This window comes from Eretmochelys imbricata, chromosome 1 (genome assembly GCF_965152235.1).
Source record: "Eretmochelys imbricata isolate rEreImb1 chromosome 1, rEreImb1.hap1, whole genome shotgun sequence".
NCBI classification, from domain to species: domain Eukaryota; kingdom Metazoa; phylum Chordata; order Testudines; family Cheloniidae; genus Eretmochelys; species Eretmochelys imbricata.
In genome coordinates, this window is record NC_135572.1 from 11,082,763 (window position 1) to 11,101,866 (window position 19,104).

Sequence of the window (19,104 nt, forward strand, 5' to 3'; positions counted from 1 at the left end):
AGGCTGCCTGCGTTCTCTCCCGGCTCTGCTACTGATGCTGGGTGACCATGGCAGAGCTGCTCTGTGTTTACTCCTTGGGAGGCGCTGGGGTCCCTCGGCGATGAGCAGCGTCACAGGCTAGCCAGACAGACGCTCTCCGGCGGCATTTCCTACAGCAGTCAGACTCAGGAGGACGCAGTGAATTATTCCCAACCTGCAGTAGCAAATCCTCTCTACCAGCTCGGCACAATTATCACTCCACCAGCCTCCTTAAAGAAACCCCCAGTGTTTGACTTTCTGATGGCTGCCGGGATCTGGACGTGCAGCGGAAACATGGGGTCCATTGCCAAGCACCAGGCGGTTTGTCACTAGCAGTCAGGTGAGGGTTAGCCCCTAGCACGGCTGCTTCTTCCGAGGGATTTTCATCTTCCTCAGCTGCATGATGCTAACATAGAATTGTAGAAGATCAGGGTTGGAAGGGACCTCAGGAAGTCATCTAGTCCCACCCCCTGCTCAAAGCAGGACCAATCCCCAACTAAATCATCCCAGCTGGGCTTTGTCAAGCCAGGCCTTAAAAACCTCTAAGGATGCAGATTCCACCACCTCCCTAAGGACCCCATTCCAGTGCTTCACACACCCCACCCCCGCCAGTGAAATAGTTTTTCCTAATATCCAACCTAGACCTCTCCCACTGCAACTTGAGACCATTGCTCCTTGTTCTGTCATCTGCCACCACGGAGAACAGCCGAGCTCCATCCTCTTTGGAACCCCTCCTTCAGGTAGTTGAAGGTTACTATCAAATCCCACCTCACATATCCACCAGGAAGGAAGCTCTCATCCTAGACTTCTCCTGCTTCCTCCCTCAATGCTCCCTGGTTTCTCGCCACCCCAGAGCAAACGGATCAGACTCAGCACAGAGCATCAGCTTTGGAGAGAATGTTTTCTAAGGCCGCAGGCCTAGGGTGACCATACATCCCGTTTTGCTGGGACACTGCCCTTTTTTAAGCCCTGTCCTGGACATGCTGACTTTTTTGGGCAAAAATGGACGTTTGCCCGTTGTTCTGGCCTGTTGCAAGTTGCTCGGATCAGCTGGCAAGAGCAAAGGGAACAAACAAGTGGGTTGAGCCCCCGGGGTGGTGCGGGGCTCGGGCAGTCAGCCCCGGGGCAGTGCGGGGCTCGGGCAGCCAGCCCAGGGTGGCATGGGGCTCAGGTGGACAGCCCCAGTTCCAGGCGCCGTGGGGCTCGGCAGTCAGTCAATGGCAGCACGGGGCTCGGGCAGCTGACCCTAGTCCGGGTGGCCTGGAGTCAGGAGAGCAGTGGCTTGGGACAGCCCTGTGCAGGGTGGGGGGTGTCTTAGGTGAGCAGCAACACCAGGCAGCTCAGGACAGCACGGTATCCTGATTGCACTGGTGACAGGCCCCTTTAAGAGGGAGCAGGGTCCAGAGCACGGTGACTGGCCAGCTGTCTCCCAGCTGGGCTTGAGAGAAGGCACCTGGCCTTTATAAAGGAGAGCTGTGTGACAACAGACTGAGGAGGGATGGAATGAATGGATGAATGGATGAATGGATGAATGAATGAATGATGATGGAAGGCTCATGCAGTGGGCCCTGGGAAATGAGGGGAAGAACCAGTCTGGCAAGGGCAAGCTGGGCCTAGAAGCAAGGGATTGACTCTGGAGGGGGATCCCCGGAGCAGGGGTAGGACTCTCCAGTAAGGAGGCCTGGGAGTGGAACGCCGTGGGCTGCAGGAGAAGGCTCACGGGGAGACATGGGTCCTGGAAGTCTCAGGGAGGAGACTTGGAGAGTGGGGTGCTGGGAGAGGAGCTGAGAGAAGCAGGGCAGAGGGGTTACTCACCCTCGGGTGAGTCACTTGGGGATGGTGCCCTTTGAATGGGGGTGAAGCGCTACTGAGTTGTGTCTGGGTTTTCCCTTGGGAGGAACTGATTTTCCCATGAGGGGTCTGCTGACTATGGCACTTTGTGAATAAAAGGATTTGAATTTTCTACTGAGAGAGGCAGTATTCCTTTGCATGCGTGACTAAAGGGGACAAAGGCAGGCGTCCTTGGGGTATTGGAGTCTGCCAGAGGAGGGGCCACCCTATCACATAGGGAAACTGAGGCTCGGGGGGAGTGATATGCCCAAGGTCACACAGAGCTGGCAATATAACGCGAGTGGCCCAAGCCCTAGCCTAGCACCCTTCTGCTAGACCACACGGCCTCCTGTTAGCTTAAAATAGTGAGTGCTAGCTGCAAAATGTGCTGCCAGAATTCAATCATTGGCTCCCGTCCCGCCGCTTGAGACGCTTTGCTGGCTTTAAACAGACTCACAGTCACAACTCAGGCCCAGCTGCTGCTGATTTCAGTGGGTGGCTTGCTTGAGTGATGACTGCACTCCGCTGGGTTTTGTCCAGTTTGGAGAAGGTGTTAAAAGATCAGCTCATGCTGATGGGTGCTTCTAGCAAACTTTAGGGACTCTGGTACTACAGGATTAAGTACTGGGTAGACAGACAGATTCTATGAAAATCCATATATATAGATGCCTCAATAAGCCCTGGGCTTGCCTATATTGTGTTTTGGCTACCCCGGTTTACTATGCCAGTACAGCTGAATGCACCTGTGAAGTTCACCCTGGTTTCAAAGTCTCTCTTCTGTTCTTGCTAACAAATCTTTCCCTTCCTTGTTTTGCAGAGTATTTAAGAAAGCAAGTCCCAATGGAAAGGTGAGTCCATCATCCTTGTATCTTTGGGTTTTGAAAGCCAAGAGCGGGGTGTGTCAAAAGCCATTTTTTCAAGTGTGCCCTCTCAAAATTCGAGGGCCCCTTGTGTGGCCGTGACGTGACAGTGTCTGAATGTGCTGCGAAATGGATGCATGAGGCTTAATGAAGGGAATGCAGAAGTAAGTAACCTGGCTGATAAGGCATTTTTAAACCACAAAATGTACAATGCTTGTTTCAAAATAGGGAAGCTTGTTCTTCATTTTATGGTACCCAAATGTCTGCTAGATGCTTCTTGGAAGATATGGGAAGCAATGGCCCCTGCCTCACACTGCAAAATTCTAATCTGGACACAGTCTTGACAGCCCCGGGTGTTCACATATCATGAGTCAGGTCCAAAAAAATCTTGAGATTGGTGTAAAAATAATGAGTTTTTTTTTTAAAAAAAAATGACTTTTGGGCTTTTTTTTTATTTGCCTTTGGTTTCTGAGCTATAAGGGGTTTGTGAGGGGTTTCCCCCCCTCGGGGTGCTGCCTGGAACTGGGGTACCACTGAGCCCCCTGACCCACCAGCCTGGGTTCCCACTCACCTTGTAATGCTGTGACAAGCTGCAGACACGCTCCTGGTCTCACACTTTCACCAGCACACAGGTAGGGACACACCCAGCTGCAGCTACACACATAGGTGCTGAGATCAGCTCTGCCTGGGAAGGATCAGCTAAGGCACCTCCCAGTTCCTAAGGCATGCACCCCCCTCTGGAGTAAAAACGCAAAATTATACTGTTGTGCACTTCACAGAAAACTGTACGGCATAAGCTCATGAAATTCACCTCCTCCCTCAATGTGGAGAGAGATATGCAACAGCTTTCTGACCCCAGTTATGATTTCCACACACTGGTTTTAGACAAAACAAAAACAAGTTTATTAACTACAAAAGATAGATTGTAAGTGATTATAAGGGATAGCAAACAGATCAAAGCAGATTACCTAGCAAATAAACAAAATGCTATTTAGACTTAATATGCTAAATAGGTAGGATATAAATTAGGAAATCTCACCCTGGGTGTTAACAGGCTGGCACATTCATAGATTCATAGATACTAAGGTCAGAAGGGACCATTATGATCATCTAGTCCGACCTCCTGCACAACGCAGGCCACAGAATCTCACCCACCCACTCCTGTGAAAAACCTCTCACCTATGTCTGAGCTATTGAAGTCCTCAAATCGTGATTTAAAGACTTCAAGGAGCAGAGAATCCTCCAGCAAGTGACCCGTGCCCCATGCTACAGAGGAAGGCGAAAAGCCTCCAGGGCCTCTTCCAATCTGCCCTGGAGGAAAATTCCTTCCCGACCCCAAATATGGCGATCAGCTAAACCCTGAGCATATGGGCAAGATTCACCAGCCAGATACTCCATTCTTAAGGCTCAAGCTGCCTTGGCTTTCCCAGGTGTTCATACACAGCCTAGCAATCCCTTAGCATGGGACCATCACTTCCCTCCTGTTCAGTATTCCTCAGGTGTTTCCAGGTGTGTTGTAGGGAGAGTGAGGTACCATCATGATGTCATTGTTGGAATCTGGGTAGAAGCGTCATGAGCACTGTTCCCTCTAAGCTGTGTGCATGTGGATGCGCACACAGATCCTAAACCCCACACACACGGCGAAACACCCTGCTCACAAAAATTTGCACAGAAGAAATTTTTTGCACACACGGCCTGTCAAAAATTAGAGGGAACGTTGGTCATGAGACTGGTCATGGTCAGGTGGATGCCCTGAAGAGTGGGACTCTAGAACAAGGGCAGAACAGAACTAGGAACCAAGGGTTGGGGGATTCCTGGGTGAGGGTAATGGACAGTCATGGGACCTCTATATATTTTACTGCATGAATCAGGCGAGTGGTTGCACCACGAAGGTTTTATGGACTATTGTATGTATAAATGAATAGATTACGTCTGGGGACAGGCCTTGGTATCGGACAGTGAGAGACTGTTCTCTTTTTAATGGCTGGCCCAAAAGGAAACTGGGGCAGATGCACTTACTACATGACCTGCTGCCAGAGGGTGCTCTATGACAACAAGGTGGTATAACAGATATGGACAAGACTCTGGAGCTTCCCCTCTTAATGAGCCAGTTCATCACAACAGCTCTGGGTCAGTAACAGCTTCACAGCAGAGATGACTGCAACATTAGCCCTGAGACCAGAACTCAAGTTCAGTGTCCAACACTGCCACTGTTTTGCTGGGTGACTTTGTTGGTCACTTTCCCTCTGGGTGTGTCTCTTCCCCCGTCCCGCTGTTTGTCTGTTTAACTTGTCAGCCCTGTCTCTCCCTCTGCGTTTATATCCCCTAGTGCAGTGGGGCCATGGCTGAGGCCTCTGGGCAGCACATAACTACAAATATAATACATACTCCTGGGGGAATTCTGTGCTACTGCACATGCACATAATTAATGAGCCACACATATTTTAAATTTTTTGTGCAGAAGAAAGTTTCTGCTGGAATGTTGCTGTAGTTCTGCCTTTTGCCCACCAGAGGGTACTGTGGTGCTAGAACAGAGCCGCAGCTCCCAGCCAGCTAGGGAAGAGAAAGAGCCTGCCTTCTTTGTATCGCCTGTCAGGCCAGGTCAGGAAAGAGGGGCTACTGGGAGACAGATAGTGTGGCATGCTGTGGGGGTCAGGCAGAGGCTCATAAGGGCTAATGGGGGAGGACAGACTGGGGCAGGGGCTGAATGGGAGTGGAGGTGCAAGGCCACAGTGAGGAGGGAGGTGTAGGGCCACATGGTGATGGGGCAGAGGGTGCAGAGCTACATAGGGACAGAGGGTGGCTGAATGGGGGCACAGAGACACATGGGGACAGGGGAGGGGGTTCAGGGACACATAGGGATGTGGTGGCTGAGTGGGGGCACAGACACAGGGATACAAGGGGAGGGGGTGCAGGGACACAGGAACAGGAGGTGGCTGAGTGGGGGCACACACATGGGGACAGGGGGAGGTGGTGCAGGGACACATAGGAACAGGGGAGAGGTTGAGTGGGGGGGACAGACACATGGGGACAGGAGGACGGGGTGCCGGGCAACATGGGGATGGGGGAGTGGATGTTTGAGTGGGGGTGGAGGGACACATGGGGACAGGGCAGATGTGCCTGACTGAATGGGAGAGGCTAGGGGTCAGCATGGGGGAAGCTCCCTAATAGTCGTCCCCCACACACACACACACACCCTCAAAAACAAAACAGAACACCTGTTCAATACTTTTCCCACTCATATCCAACAACCTTTCAAGTTCACACCCAGGCTCCTTCCCAGCAATTACTTCCCTCTCCTTCAGCTCCTCTGTTACCCGGACTCCCCCCAGCGTTTACACTTCTTCTGAGGGGTGGAAGAAATACGGTTCTGTATTGTAGTGTAAATGAATTATTACTCAGTTCTGTATTAATATGCTTAGTAAAGAATCTATTTGTCAAAAAAACATTTCCTGAACCTTTTTTGTTGTCTGTATTGTTACAGAAATACTTGCTGACAGGTATTGTGAAATAAGTGACCAAAAATAATTGAAACTGTGATTATGTTGTGTTATTTTGACACACAAAATATGCAGAATTTGAAAAATTGTATGCAGAATTTTTAATTTTTTGTTGCAGAATTTTAAATGTTTTGGTGCAGAATTCCCCCAGGAGTTACCACAGGTTGGAAGCCATTTTTGAGGAGGGTGTGTACAGAAATTAGCAGCTGCTTGGCATGAAAGCCAGAAGTTTCATGTATTTGCTAACTCAGAAATGGCCTGGGCAATCTGCTCAGCAGAAATCTAGCCTCTCAGTGCTAAGGGCGAGTATTTGGGCAACATGGACTAGGGTTATTTGGACAAAGTCAGAAGGGAGTAAATACAGGGCTTAGAATGGAATGGATATTGCATCCTTCACTATGGAGCCAACTTTCTTAGGTGCAGAGCCAATGAAATATCGAGAGACTGGATCATAAGGAAATGTGCTTCCTCTTGCATTACATTTGCGCCCATGCAGAGAACCAGTGGAGCATTTTGAGCAGATAGCAGGAAACCTGTGATCGTATTGTCAAATCTAGCGAGTGCGCACGCAGCACATTTTACACTGTTATAACTTGGCCAGATGAAAATGAATTTTCACCAGACCACGTCTGCAATGGAAGGACCACACCTCTGCTAAATTTCAAGTTTTGTCTGTGTCCTACTGAGGTGCTAGAACTATGTTTCCAAAATGCAAACTTTCTCCTTTATAAGGATCAAAGAGCCTACTCTGCTTTCTTTGTCCTTGAAAAACCAGCGCTCCGTTTTGCTCAAACTTTTCAGAGCCCTGTAAGGGTACATCTATACAGCAAAACAAAAAAAAAGGCAGATATCTCCGCACAGATCAGCTGACTCGGGCTTGCAGAGCTCAAGCTGTGGAGTGACCAAAAGCGGTGTAGATGTTCGGGCCTGGGCTGGAGCCTGGGTTCTGAAACCCAGCAAGCAGGGACGATCTCAGAATCCGGGCTCCAGCCCGAGCCTGAATGTGTACGTTGCTACTGTTAGCCCCACAGCGCCAGCCTGGCTCAGCTGAGGCCGGCTCTAGGACCTCCTGCTGCGGGGCTGGTTTTGCTGTGTAGGCATAGCCTTAGATGGGAACACAGCAAATTTCAGCCTCAAATGTCCAAGTTTGACAAAACTATAAGTAAAGCGGGAGAGGGGGGGGAAATTGTGACCTCCCCCACACATACAGTTTCCCTCCCACCTTTTTTAAAGTTTGAAATTTATCGACGTTGGGAAAAAAAGAGATTTTTTTCACATTTCAGAACATTTCAACCAGCTTTGGCATTGGGGTGAAAAACGAGGTGGGAAATTTCATCAAAATCTTTCCCGGGTTTATTTTTTTGAATTTAAAAATTTGAGAATTTTCATCAAAATGCCCCCGAAAAACCCCCCAGCTCTGGATTAGACACGTCTGAAAAGAGCCCCGGAGACTGGAGATGCCCAGGCAATCTTAACAAGAGGCATTGCTTTGCATGCCACCAGCACCAGACCTCATGTGTCTACTCCTCCACTGCCCAAAAACACGTTTAATATTTTTTTTTTTTTAAAAAGCCTTTGAAGAGACAGGCCTATGTGCACCCCCCTTTTCCCAAAGGATTCCCTGTCTCCGGACCAGATTATTCCACATCCCATCAAACCAAAAGTGAAATCTGATGGCCAGCAAAGCTCTGCGTACCCATCGACACACTAGCAGTGAGCGGTTTCCTATCCTGTGCTTCTCTGCCACTGGATTCAGGCCCTTGTACGGGGTTGGATTCTCCTTTGTGACAGATTTAACTCCACTGGGTGCAATGGGAGTGACTTTCGGATTTGCACCGGTGTAGGTGAGCGCAGAATCGGGCCCAAACTTTATAGCAAGCCAAATAAAGAACACAAAGCTAGAAGCTGCCATGTGTCACAGGTGCATTACGGTGCCCCGGCTCTGCAGTTGTAAGAGAAGCCTTTAGTTGAAATAGTTACTTCTATTGATTGCACACCCGTTGGTTAATGAAGTCCTATTGATGGTGACTATGTAGTGGTTACTCAGCTGTCTGGTCACACTACATAGGACTGCAATAGCCCATAGTACAACTGTCCCACCAAACTTAAAGGATGCCCTTAGACTTCAAAGGCTAGATTTCTTCCAGCCCTCCGCATAGGGGTCAGATTTTCAAAAGGGCTTAGATCCCATAGAGGCCCTTAGAGAAGGGTAGAGTCTCTGTGCCCAGCAGCTCCCTGTGTGACGCCGATAAGCAGTTTCACAAGAGCACCCAATGGGCTAAGCTGCTGAAAATCAGTCCCCTAAATGGGGACTCATCGCTGCAGAAAATCTGGCCCCTAAAGGAATGTGGAACCCTTTGTCATTTTGAACTTCACTGTTGTGGCCTGAGAAACTGGTAAAGGAGGGTTAGAGCAATCCAGGGGTGTCTGAATAAATGACTGCCATTCATACTGTGCTTTCATTGCCCAAAGCACTTGAAAAATGTACATGTACTCTCTAGCTCTCTACTTCACCCTGCACAGAATGCAGCCACCTCTGGCGTGGAACTCAGCCTCTGCTTAACAGCACACAGTGACGCTACTCAATAGTTTAGGATTGATGGCATGATTCTCAGTCACCACAAGGACTCTTCAGGCCATTCTGGTAGTGTAAAAAAGCCGTAGACTGGGTGGAAACAACTCCCTGAGAATCCCTCATGTGCTTGAGTCCTTCCTGGCTAGTGCAGAGCTAGTGTGACCAGAGTGCACTGCAGAACAGCTATTCTCCGCTTACCAGGGCCAATAGGTGAGGCTATGGAAAGCACAGTGTAAATTAGAGCAGCCCTGAGGCTGCTCTAGCTTGTGCCAGGAGCTGGGGAAACCTTTTTGTGGCCCCAGAATACAGGGAGCACAAAGGTGATTTAAAGCAACCTCCAACCCAATTGCCTTGATCCCAACCCCAGATGCAGTGACTTGGCAGAAATGTGCATAGGAGGGAAGAGAGCTACTGGCTGAGTGGCCAGCCTCACTTCCTGCAGCACCCTGGATTCACGGGCAGGACTCCTGCCCAAGTGCCCCCCTCGCCTGGCCCTGCTTAACTGAGGAGATCATGACCCAGTGGTAAAGAGACCAAGAAGGGAGGAGTGTGGAGTGAAGGGAACACGGGGAGGGGTGGGGAGGAGATCCAGTGTGAGGGAGAAGAGAGAGAGAGTGGGGAGATGCAGGGTTGGATAAGCACCATTCCTCGCTGCCCCCTGGGCCTGCAGTCTTCCAGCGGTCCTGGCTACAAGGGACAGTCAATGCAATTGCTCAAATGTTGCAAGCTAAGCCTTAAAGGGGGCTGGCCGCGCAGGGAGAGTGTTGAAAGCAGACAATGATCTCTTGAGCTCTCTCTGCTGCTAGACAACGAGTCCCACTCGGTCACACCACTGTGAAATTTGGTGCAACGGGCGTGCGCAGAGAGAGCCTAGGGATGGCAAGGGGAGACTCCAGGGGCTGACATATTTCAGCTGTGAGGCTAGGACATGAAGGGCCAGACTGGGGACGGGGAGAAGAGCACCACCACGAGTGTGGATGAGATGGTGCTTGTGTGGGGGTGGGGGAGAAGCCGCACAGGGCATTGCGAGTGTAAGGATCTGCCTGAATGAGCTCATAGCAGCTGGTAAGGTGGTAACAATGCTAGATGCACCCATAAAAGTCTTTCCTCTTGGGATCTAAGTGGTAAGCTGGGGAAAGACAATGCAAGCTGTGTCACGTGGCCACTAAGGGACCTGCAAAGAGTGATTTTCCCTAGCAGGTGGGTGAGTGAGGATTTCACCACAGAAGCTGGGAGGAATCCCTGAGGGGCTGGACTCTTGCTGATTCGACACCCAGAGCTCAGTGATTGCTTATCAGTTGTGTACAGTGCAAATATTTCCACCCTTCTCATACATTGCTGGCCAGGCAAAGGCCTCCCAAGTGCTCATTTCTGACGTCAGAGAGCCCTTGTGCAGCCGAAACGCTGCTCTCTTTTCCGCTCACCGGAGACATTGGAGCAGTGAAAATCAAAGATGACTCTTGAATAGCTGCTGGGCTTGGAAGCTTTAAAGCAATTCACAGAACTAGATTAAAAAAAAAAGTTTCTGCAAATGCCACAAACACCTAAGCAAAGTAGAGCTTTCCACCCAGAAACGTCCATGTGCTTTACAAAGGGGTGGGGTGGGGGTTAGGGTTATTGCTATTTTAGCAGAGGGCAGTTGAAGCACAGATAGATTAAAGGACTTGCCCATGGTCACACACTGAGTCAGTAGCGGAACCAAGGATTCATAGCTTTTAAGGTCAGAAGGGAACATTAGAGCATCTAGTCTGACCTAATGTACAACACAGGCCAATTTCTTGGGGCTTTTTTTTTAATTGGACCATGCCCTCCCCCAGCATGATGCAAACCAGCCTCAGCCCCGGCCCCCACACTGTTCTCTAACCCCACCCTGCGTGAGTTTGGGCTGCTTTATAGACCATGTCATTCTGGGACAAGCCTCTGAGCAGACTCTAGGCCAGGGGTTCTCACAACAAATTTTTAGTGACCTCAGAGCGCAGCCACCAACTCTTGCTGTGGGCCGCCTTGACGATTTTTCCTAAAATACTTCCGTAACCTAGGATAAAGAAATACGTCTGGACGTCCACGTGCCGGCCCGTCTCTGTCCCTGCAGCCCTTCAGCGAGAGCCCGCCCCGGGGACGGTGGGTCGGGAAGTCACCGTCCGCCTGCGGTGTGCCAGGCTCTCTGGGCCTCGGGCGGGAGCTGCCCAGGGGAGCGCCCCGGTGACCAAATGCTGCAGCTGCCTCCACTGACAAGAGCTGCTTCAGGCACCGCGCCCACCGGCCCCCTGGTGTCTCCAGAGACGCTGCCGGAGCCCCTGAGGAGGCTGCGGGGTGCAGGGCACCGAGCCCTGGGGGCGGCACCAGTACAAACACCAAGGTGACGCATCTGGCTGCCCTTGGTAACAGCGATTCAGGAGCACCAGCTGGGCGCTGCAGGGACGGGCCGCTGTTTTCTGGAAGAGGAGGCTGAGGGCAAGGGGGGGGGTGTGTGTGTGACACCAGCTGTTTGGGGGGGTGAGTGGCTGACCCTTTAAATTGTGACCCCAAATATCAACATAAACAGTGGCCGCATTTGGAAACACGGCTCTAGGCGTTAGTTAAGGGGGCCTCGCCTAAAACGTCTTTGATGGAGGGCGTGTTCATGCCTCAGCTTGGGAAAGGTGCGACTCGATCGCTGCAGATACTTACATGCTGCTGGGTTATTGTTAGCAGCCGCGCTCAGCCGCTGGGCCGGCACTGGGGACCAGGCCCCAAGAGGGCTGGAAAACCCAAGGCAGCGGCTGCTTGGGACATGGCTGCTTTGCACAGCAAGGCTGAGGCCATGAATACTCATACCTGGGCGTGATCCACCGGGCTGGGCTCCGTGGAGAGGTGCTGTATTCACTAGGGGGCATTTGTAGTCACGCGGCGTGACTGCAGAGAAGTCAAAGCCACCGCTTTGCAAGGCGAGGTGGCAAGAGCTCCAAATGCCCAGAAATCGAGGCCACACAGAAGACCGACTGCCGGGGTAATTAATCCGGGAGTTGAACAGAAGCTTGTTTTCTGAATGTCTCTGTGCGTACAGCTGGCCGGTGAGTCATACTGCCGGCTCGCTAGCGTCCACGCTCTAAATGTGATTGAGATGGAAGTTTATTCAATAAGCTAATCGGATGAATCTTGGGGTCGGGGAGCTAATGAGTTGCATCTGGAATTCCAGGGGCGGTGCGGGCGAATTCCAATCTGATTTGTTCTGACGGCCAGTCAGACATCTGAGCCTGGGTGGCAGGCAAGGCGGGGGATGTGCTTTCTCATGGATAATGAAGAGGTAGGCCAGAATTGGGCGGGGGGGAGGGAGAGGAAATTTAAGGGCCAACCCAACCCTGATGTGACCTATTGACTGCAGTGAGTTTACACTAGGGTTGACTTGATCCTTACAATGGGTTTTGCTGAGGAATAGATTCTTCTCTCTGTTAAACCAAAGAAACTCCAGTGATTTCCACTGGGATGCCCTAGATTTACATCTGTGTAAACAAGAGAACCATTTGACCCACGCTGACTAGCAGCCCCTAACAGATCTAATACATTAGAGGCAGAGGAATGTTGGCTGGTAGTTAGAGCAAAAGACTAGGGGATTTCTGGCTTCTCTTCCTAGGTCTGTTGCTGATATTAGTAAAGTCACTTAGCTGCTTTGTGCCTCAGTTTCCCTTCTGTAACATGGGGATGACAGCACATCCTTCCGGGGGCGGGGGTTGTGGGGCTTATTTAATGTTTGCAAAGCGCTCTGGGATCCTGGGGCTAAGGGTGCTGTAGAAAAGCAAATAACATCACTAATATACTGGTAGCATTGCGACTATATGAGGCAGCCCTCGGGCAGGAATAAACCACCTGGACACATCTGAAGCAGTGACTTCACATTTCTGAACTGGTCACTGGAGACTTCCTAGGACATGCTAAGCTGAAGAAAGTGGTATCTTCCATCGCTGACCATAAGAGCGGCACCCATGAAAGCAATCAACCCGCACATGGTCGTTCTACGGAGGGAGCCCGCTCCCCAGAACACGATTTCCAGCAGGGTGGCCGATGAAGGTCCTTAGCCCACTGGGAAGTGCTTGGATTGTCTGTCCTATCACCAAAGCCCCCATCACTGAATTAGCAAAGTTCTGTGCACTCTGGGGAGGATGTAGCCCCTCCTGTGAGTGACGAGCTATGGCCAACGAGTTCCTTTTCAAACTAGCTCCTGAAATGAATAAGCCGGCAGATCTGGAGCCATGGACGGGCTTCCTGGTGTTGCCCGCTAGCCAGTGTGTTATGAATGCCTCTCTGTGCCCAGCCCTCAGAGGAGACAAGTCAGGCACAGTGCCCGGCTAGGCAGCCTGGCTATTTAGCTCAAGCAGCAGACTTAGTCATGCTTTCAGCTCTGGGGATGCCTCATTCCATGCCAGGTGTGTTGGCCAAGATGGAGATTGTCCCTTCTGCTCAGACAAGCAGGTGGCAGGAGCATCTGGCCTGTGCTGGGGCATGGGGAGCTGGACCAGCCGGGAAGAGGCGATGAAGATAGGGGCAACAATGCAGCTGTGGGAGTGGCATGTGTGCACAGCACTTCTGAGAATGGGGAAGGATTTGTAGAGCCCTGCAAATCTGTGGATAGCTGCTTTATAGTCGCAGACCACGCTTGCGGGTCGTGGGTCGGCTGCGGATACAAATTTTGGAAAAAGGCTAATGTAGTGCCCATTTTTAAAAAAGGGAAGAAGGAGGATCCTGGGAACTACAGGCCAGTCAGCCTCACCTCAGTCACTGGAAAAATCATGGAGCAGGTCCTCAAGGAATCCATTCTGAAGCACTTAGAGGAGAGGAAAGTGACCAGGAACAGTCAGCATGGATTCACCAAGGGCAAGTCATGCCTGACTAATCTAATTGCCTTCTATGACGAGATAACTGGCTCTGTGGATGAGGGGAAAGCAGTGGACGTGTTGCTCCTTGACTTTAGCAAAGCTTTTGACACGGTTTCCCACAGTATTCTTGCCAGCAAGTTAAAGAAGTATGGGCTGGATGAATGGACTATAAGGTGGATAGAAAGTTGGCTAGATTGTCGAGCTCAACGGGTAGTGATCAATGGCTCCATGTCTAGTTGGCAGCCGGTATCAAGTGGAGTGCCCCAAGAGTCGGTCCTGGGGCCGGTTTTGTTCAATATCTTCATAAATGATCTGGAGGATGGTGTGGATTGCACCTTCAGCAAGTTTGCAGATGACACTAAACTGGAAGGAGAGGTAGATACGCTGGAGGGTAGGGATAGGATACAGAGGGCCCTAGACAAATTAGAGGATTGGGCCAAAAGAAATCTAATGAGCTTCAACAAGGAAAAGTGCAGAGTCCTGCACTTAGGACGGAAGAATCCCATGCACCACTACAGGCTAGGGACCGAATGGCTCGGCAGCAGTTCTGCAGAAAAGGACCTAGGGGTTACAGTGGACGAGAAGCTGGATATGAGTCAACGATGTGCCGTTGTTGCCAAGAAGGCCAATGGCATTTTGGGATGTATAAGTAGGGGTATTGCCAGCAGATCAAGGGACGTGATCGTTCCCCTCTATTCGACATTGGTGAGGCCTCATCTGGAGTACTGTGTCCAGTTTTGGGCCCCACACTACAAGAAGAATGTGAATAAATTGGAGAGAGTCCAGCGAAGGGCAACAAAAATGATTAGGGGTCTGGAACACATGACTTATGAGGAGAGGCTGAGGGAACTGGGATTGTTTAGTCTGCAGAAGGGAAGAAGATTTGATAGCTGCTTTCAACTACCTGAGAGGTGGTTCCAGAGAGGATGGTTCTAGACTATTCTCAGTGGTAGAAGAGGACAGGACAAGGAGTAATGGTCTCAAGTTGCAGTGGGGGAGGTTTAGGTTGGATATTAGGAAAAACTTTTTCACTTGGAGGGTGGTGAAACACTGGAATGCGTTACCTAGGGAGGTGGTAGAATCTCCTTCCTTAGAAGTTTTTAAGGTCAGGCTTGACAAAGCCCTGGCTGGGATGATTTAGTTGGGGATTGGTCCTGCTTTGAGCAGGGGGTTGGACTAGATGACCTCCTGAGGTCCCTTCCAACCCTGATATTCTATGATTCTATGATTCTATGATCTCCAAATCCGGAGACTCGAGATTAAAGCCAGGACACAGCAGCCTTTATTCCCTCCATAATGGATGAGGTTCATTACAGCCCTGAATACCGGCTGCTGGGAACCCTGCTGGTTTGCTTTCCCCACACAGAATCCAGTGGCGTTTAATTGCCTGCAGCTCTCAGCGCATTGGTGTGTCTCTCCACCAAGCAGCACTCTCTTTGCATCATCAGACAATGGCTCTGCTGGCACCTCCGGCGAGCACATCACAGCCGGGGCTCATTTTTGCTCTGTGGATGACAAAGCCCAAGGCTTGCTTGTTTATCTCGCTCTGTACAGGGCATCAAATGTGTTGCTTGAGCAGTGCTCGGGGAGAGATTGCTCTCTTTGTTCCTGGTTCCACCGGGCTCAGCTGGAGATAAGCACAGTGGGAGAGGCACGTTGGCAAGGACTCCAGATAAACAGCGGGGTTTTGAGTTAATTCCCAGCAGATGGAAGATGCCACATCAACGGACTTGAAGGATGAAGATGTCTGTGTCTACAGAGCAGGCAACGCCTACAACCTACCGCACCCAGTGTCAGCCCCTGCTATATCTCGCTGGCCCCACTCCTGGGGTCCGTTGCAGACGCTGGGGAACATCCAACACCCCTCCTTCCAGGATCTAGTTCATTAAACCAACGCAGTTCAGTAAAACAAAGGCTGACATCCTGCAGCTTCTTCTGCTATTTGGTCAGGGGCCTCTGAATTTCCCCGGAAGGGCTTTTGCCCTTGCCCCTCACTGCAGGTCATGCCATGCAGGCCGTTCCCTCTGGCTGGCACGCAGGAGTCATATGCTTCCCATGGGTCTGTCTCGCTGGCTCCCAAATGAGCAGCACGTTGACTTCAGCAGAGCTCTGTGGACTTACTCTAGTGGAGAATTTGACCCTATATTGTTGCTTTATTTATTATTTTACCAGCATAAGCAACCTCCTCTTGGGCTGACAGCAGGAATCGACCCCAGGACCTCCAGCACTCCAAGTGCCTTGATTGCTTGAGTTAAAGGAGCAGTTTCTACAGGGGGCAGCAGTGGCAGACTCAGAAACCTCTTCTGTGTCTCAGCCAGGAGTGGTGTGTAAAGATGTACGCTCCTTGTGTGTGTGTGTGCAACAGTACCATACCCTGCCTTACATATTGACCTGTCCTTGTGTGATCCTGAGACCCCTGCAAGTCACAGCTCCTCCTTACGCCCATTCAGACTCCTTTATACCTACTGGCACCCACAGGCAAGGAAGGCTTAGCTGCTGCAGCTTGCTCACCAAGATGTACGTTAATGCAGCTACGCCTTAGAGGAGTTCCCGGTCAGCGATGCACAGCACCCTGGGGGCCCAAATGCACTGTCCGCCAGACATGCCAAACCCGCGAAAAAAACACAGAAATTGGGCTTGTTTTTGGTTTAATTGGCTTGTGAGTTGCTTGTTGGCTAGTTTTTGGCTTGTAGCTTGTTTGGCTTGTAGCTTGTTGCTTCTTTTTTTTTTTTTGATCGGCTCCCGGCAAGCAGGGGCAAGGGCGGGGGAGAGAGTCGGGGTGCACAGCGGGCCCACCACAGTCCCAGACTGCACGCCGGGGGATCTAGTCACATAGAGTGTTGGGGTTCTTAGGGATTGGCTTGTTTTGAAATGGGATTAGCTTGATTTTTGGCTTATTGTGAAAGTCGGGGTGCTTATTTACCACGGGAAAGTTGGCAGCGTGGTGCCCACAAGATTTTCCATCCGGAAGGCAAAGTGGGGACATAGGCCAGGCAATAGGTTACAACAGAGGGGGGTGACTATGGAACAGCATAGTCTAGTCGCGAGGGCACAGGGCTGGGAGTCTGGAGAGCCAGGGTCTAGTCCTGGTTCTGACCTACTGTGCTCCACGTGACTTCCCCTTTCTGTGCCTCAATTTCCCCCTGCATCGTCCTGTCTATTTAGCTACTCCCTCCCCTGAAGAGTTGACACTACCTTACTATGTGTAGGCCCAGTGCTGAGCACCCTGGGGCCCTGGGCTCAGTTGGTGCCTTTTGGTGCTACGATAATACAAATAAATAATAAACTGAATCTGAGTTCCTATTGCAGTGAGGTGGTCGCCACAGAAGAGTTGATATGGTGCTTGGATTGGCACAGAGCGGGGGTACCTGCGTCAGCCCAGAGGAAAGGCAGTTTGATTTTTTTCCCCCACTGCCTTCACAGAGAAAGCACACACTTAAAGCGGGTGCAATCAGTGTGAAATATGATTGGAGCTGTGTTGCTGGAATTGGTGTGACCCTGGGGTTAGCTGGAACTGACTTTACAACTGCAGGGAGCATGAGCTCGCCCCGCATGCCAGCTGTAAGCCTTGGAAACAAGAATGCTGCAAGGCTCAAAGAGGGACTTAACCGAGCGATTTAATAGGCACTTTGCTACAGAATGTCCCATACGCAGATGCTGCTGCAGACAGGAGCAAATGTTTTAGGGGGGTTACATGGGCAGAATTAGATGCATCTCGGGGCCTAGATACCTCAGGGATGGCTGCAGATGGAGCCAGATTTTAGCTTCTTTATGAACCTCTGGGCTGCTGAGTCGTAACGTCGGTATTTTCTCAGCTAAAGCAGGCATGGGAGTGCCTAGAATGTGATGCTGGGAGATCTCCGTTCTGCCCCTGATCCCACTCTGGGACCTTGGCCAAGTGCCTCAGTTTCCCCAGCTACAATGGGACTGCTGATACTTGCCCAGTGCTGCAGTGGCTTTGAGAGCTCTGTCGGGCGCGACAATGGAGAAGAGCTGGGGGTAGGACATGTGTCTGTAAACTGCTCCGGTTGGCTTTGGATCCTCTGTACGCTCAGAAGGCTGTGCCATGGGATTTCGCCCTGGCTTTGGGGATGTACGAGTGACGTCAAGTGACCTAATCCCCCAGTGTCGGCAGATGACAGCCTAGCTACCTCTTGGGGCAGTGGAGTAACTACAGAGACCCCCTCCCCTCAATGTAAGGAGCGTCCACATGGCAGCTGGGCATCCTTAAGTATAGACATAGCCCCAGGCTGCCTGCAGGGCTCTGTCACCAGTTGTTGCCTCCTCTGGAGGGAATACTAGGTGTGTCCGAATCAGAGCTAATTCCTCTGCTTCTCCTCCCATCATGTGTCAATTCCGAGCGGCCTCGGGGAAGGGGAAACGGTTCAAGGACCCCTTACTGCAGGAGAGCTGGGCCCGAGCCAGCTTGTGGGTCAGGAGCTAGGCTGGATTCAGTTCCTGGCTCTGACTTGAGCAAGTCCCTCAATCTTTCTGGAGCCGTTTCCCGTCTGTGAAATGTGGATACTGACTGATCCTTCCATCTCTTGCGGTGTATACACAGTGCCGAGCTCTTGATCAAGGTGCTACTATCATGCACATAATAGTAATATTGAATCTCAGCTGTCTAGCTCCTGTGAAATTTATCCCCCATCCACTCATCTACCCCACATCCTGCCACACAGAGCTGTGTGTGGGAGAGAAGGAGGCCGTGTAGCTGCAGCGTCCCCAGTGGACATCAGCTAGATCAGCAGTGCTCAAAGACGCAGTGGAGACGACTGGTCGTTAGAGCAAAGCCGCACTAGGTCTGCCCTTACAGAAAAGCCCTGTAGCATTTTCGCAGGGTTGGATGGAGACCTATGACCTGAACAGGGAAGGAGATCCTTTGCGCAGGTGGCTGTTGAACCAGTTCATAGCTCGTTCCTGTGGCAGGGACACAATGCCCACTGAAGTCAGTGGAAAGACTCCTAGGAGCTTCCTTAAATCGGGGCCATAATTCTCTCTCCCAGTACCGTTGCCTGACCCACAGAACTGGCAGCGGGACCTCTCTGGGGCACTGCAGTCTCTCGAGCTTGCCCACCGTTGTGGAGTTTGTTCTGTAGTCTTTGCCAGCTGGGCACCAGACATGGCTCTCCGCTTGGGCCGTTCCAGCGGAGAGCAGAGCGTGGCACGCTGCGTGCTCCCTGCACGGCCGAGGCCTCGCTAGGTCCCTCCTGGCAAATGCATGAGTGAAGCTGGACTCTGCTGGGAGCTGGCCGTCAGCCTCCCCCGCCACTGCTGCCAGGGCAGAGCAATGGGTCCAAGGGTAGCCGGTGGAGATGCTCCACCCCGCCAGTGCTACGCAGCCGGCTACCCACTGCCGACAGCAAGACGCAGCCGGGGATAAAGGGCCGCTCCGAGGCTGGCGGAAGGCCGCTTGAGTGTTCAGCTTTAATTGGAGCCACGCTGGCAGGGAACATCAGTCCTCTTCT

General features: G+C 51.4%; 1 protein-coding gene across 1 annotated transcript in view; it reads left to right on the top strand.

Annotated features, from left to right (window-relative positions):
• ARRB1 (arrestin beta 1) overlaps nt 1-19,104 on the top strand; it is a 176,507-nt gene that overhangs the window by 88,658 nt on the left and 68,745 nt on the right. The window contains exon 2 of the mRNA XM_077832628.1: nt 2,666-2,696. Within this exon, the coding sequence (XP_077688754.1) occupies nt 2,666-2,696 (31 nt within the window). The remainder of the gene's footprint in view (nt 1-2,665; nt 2,697-19,104) is intronic.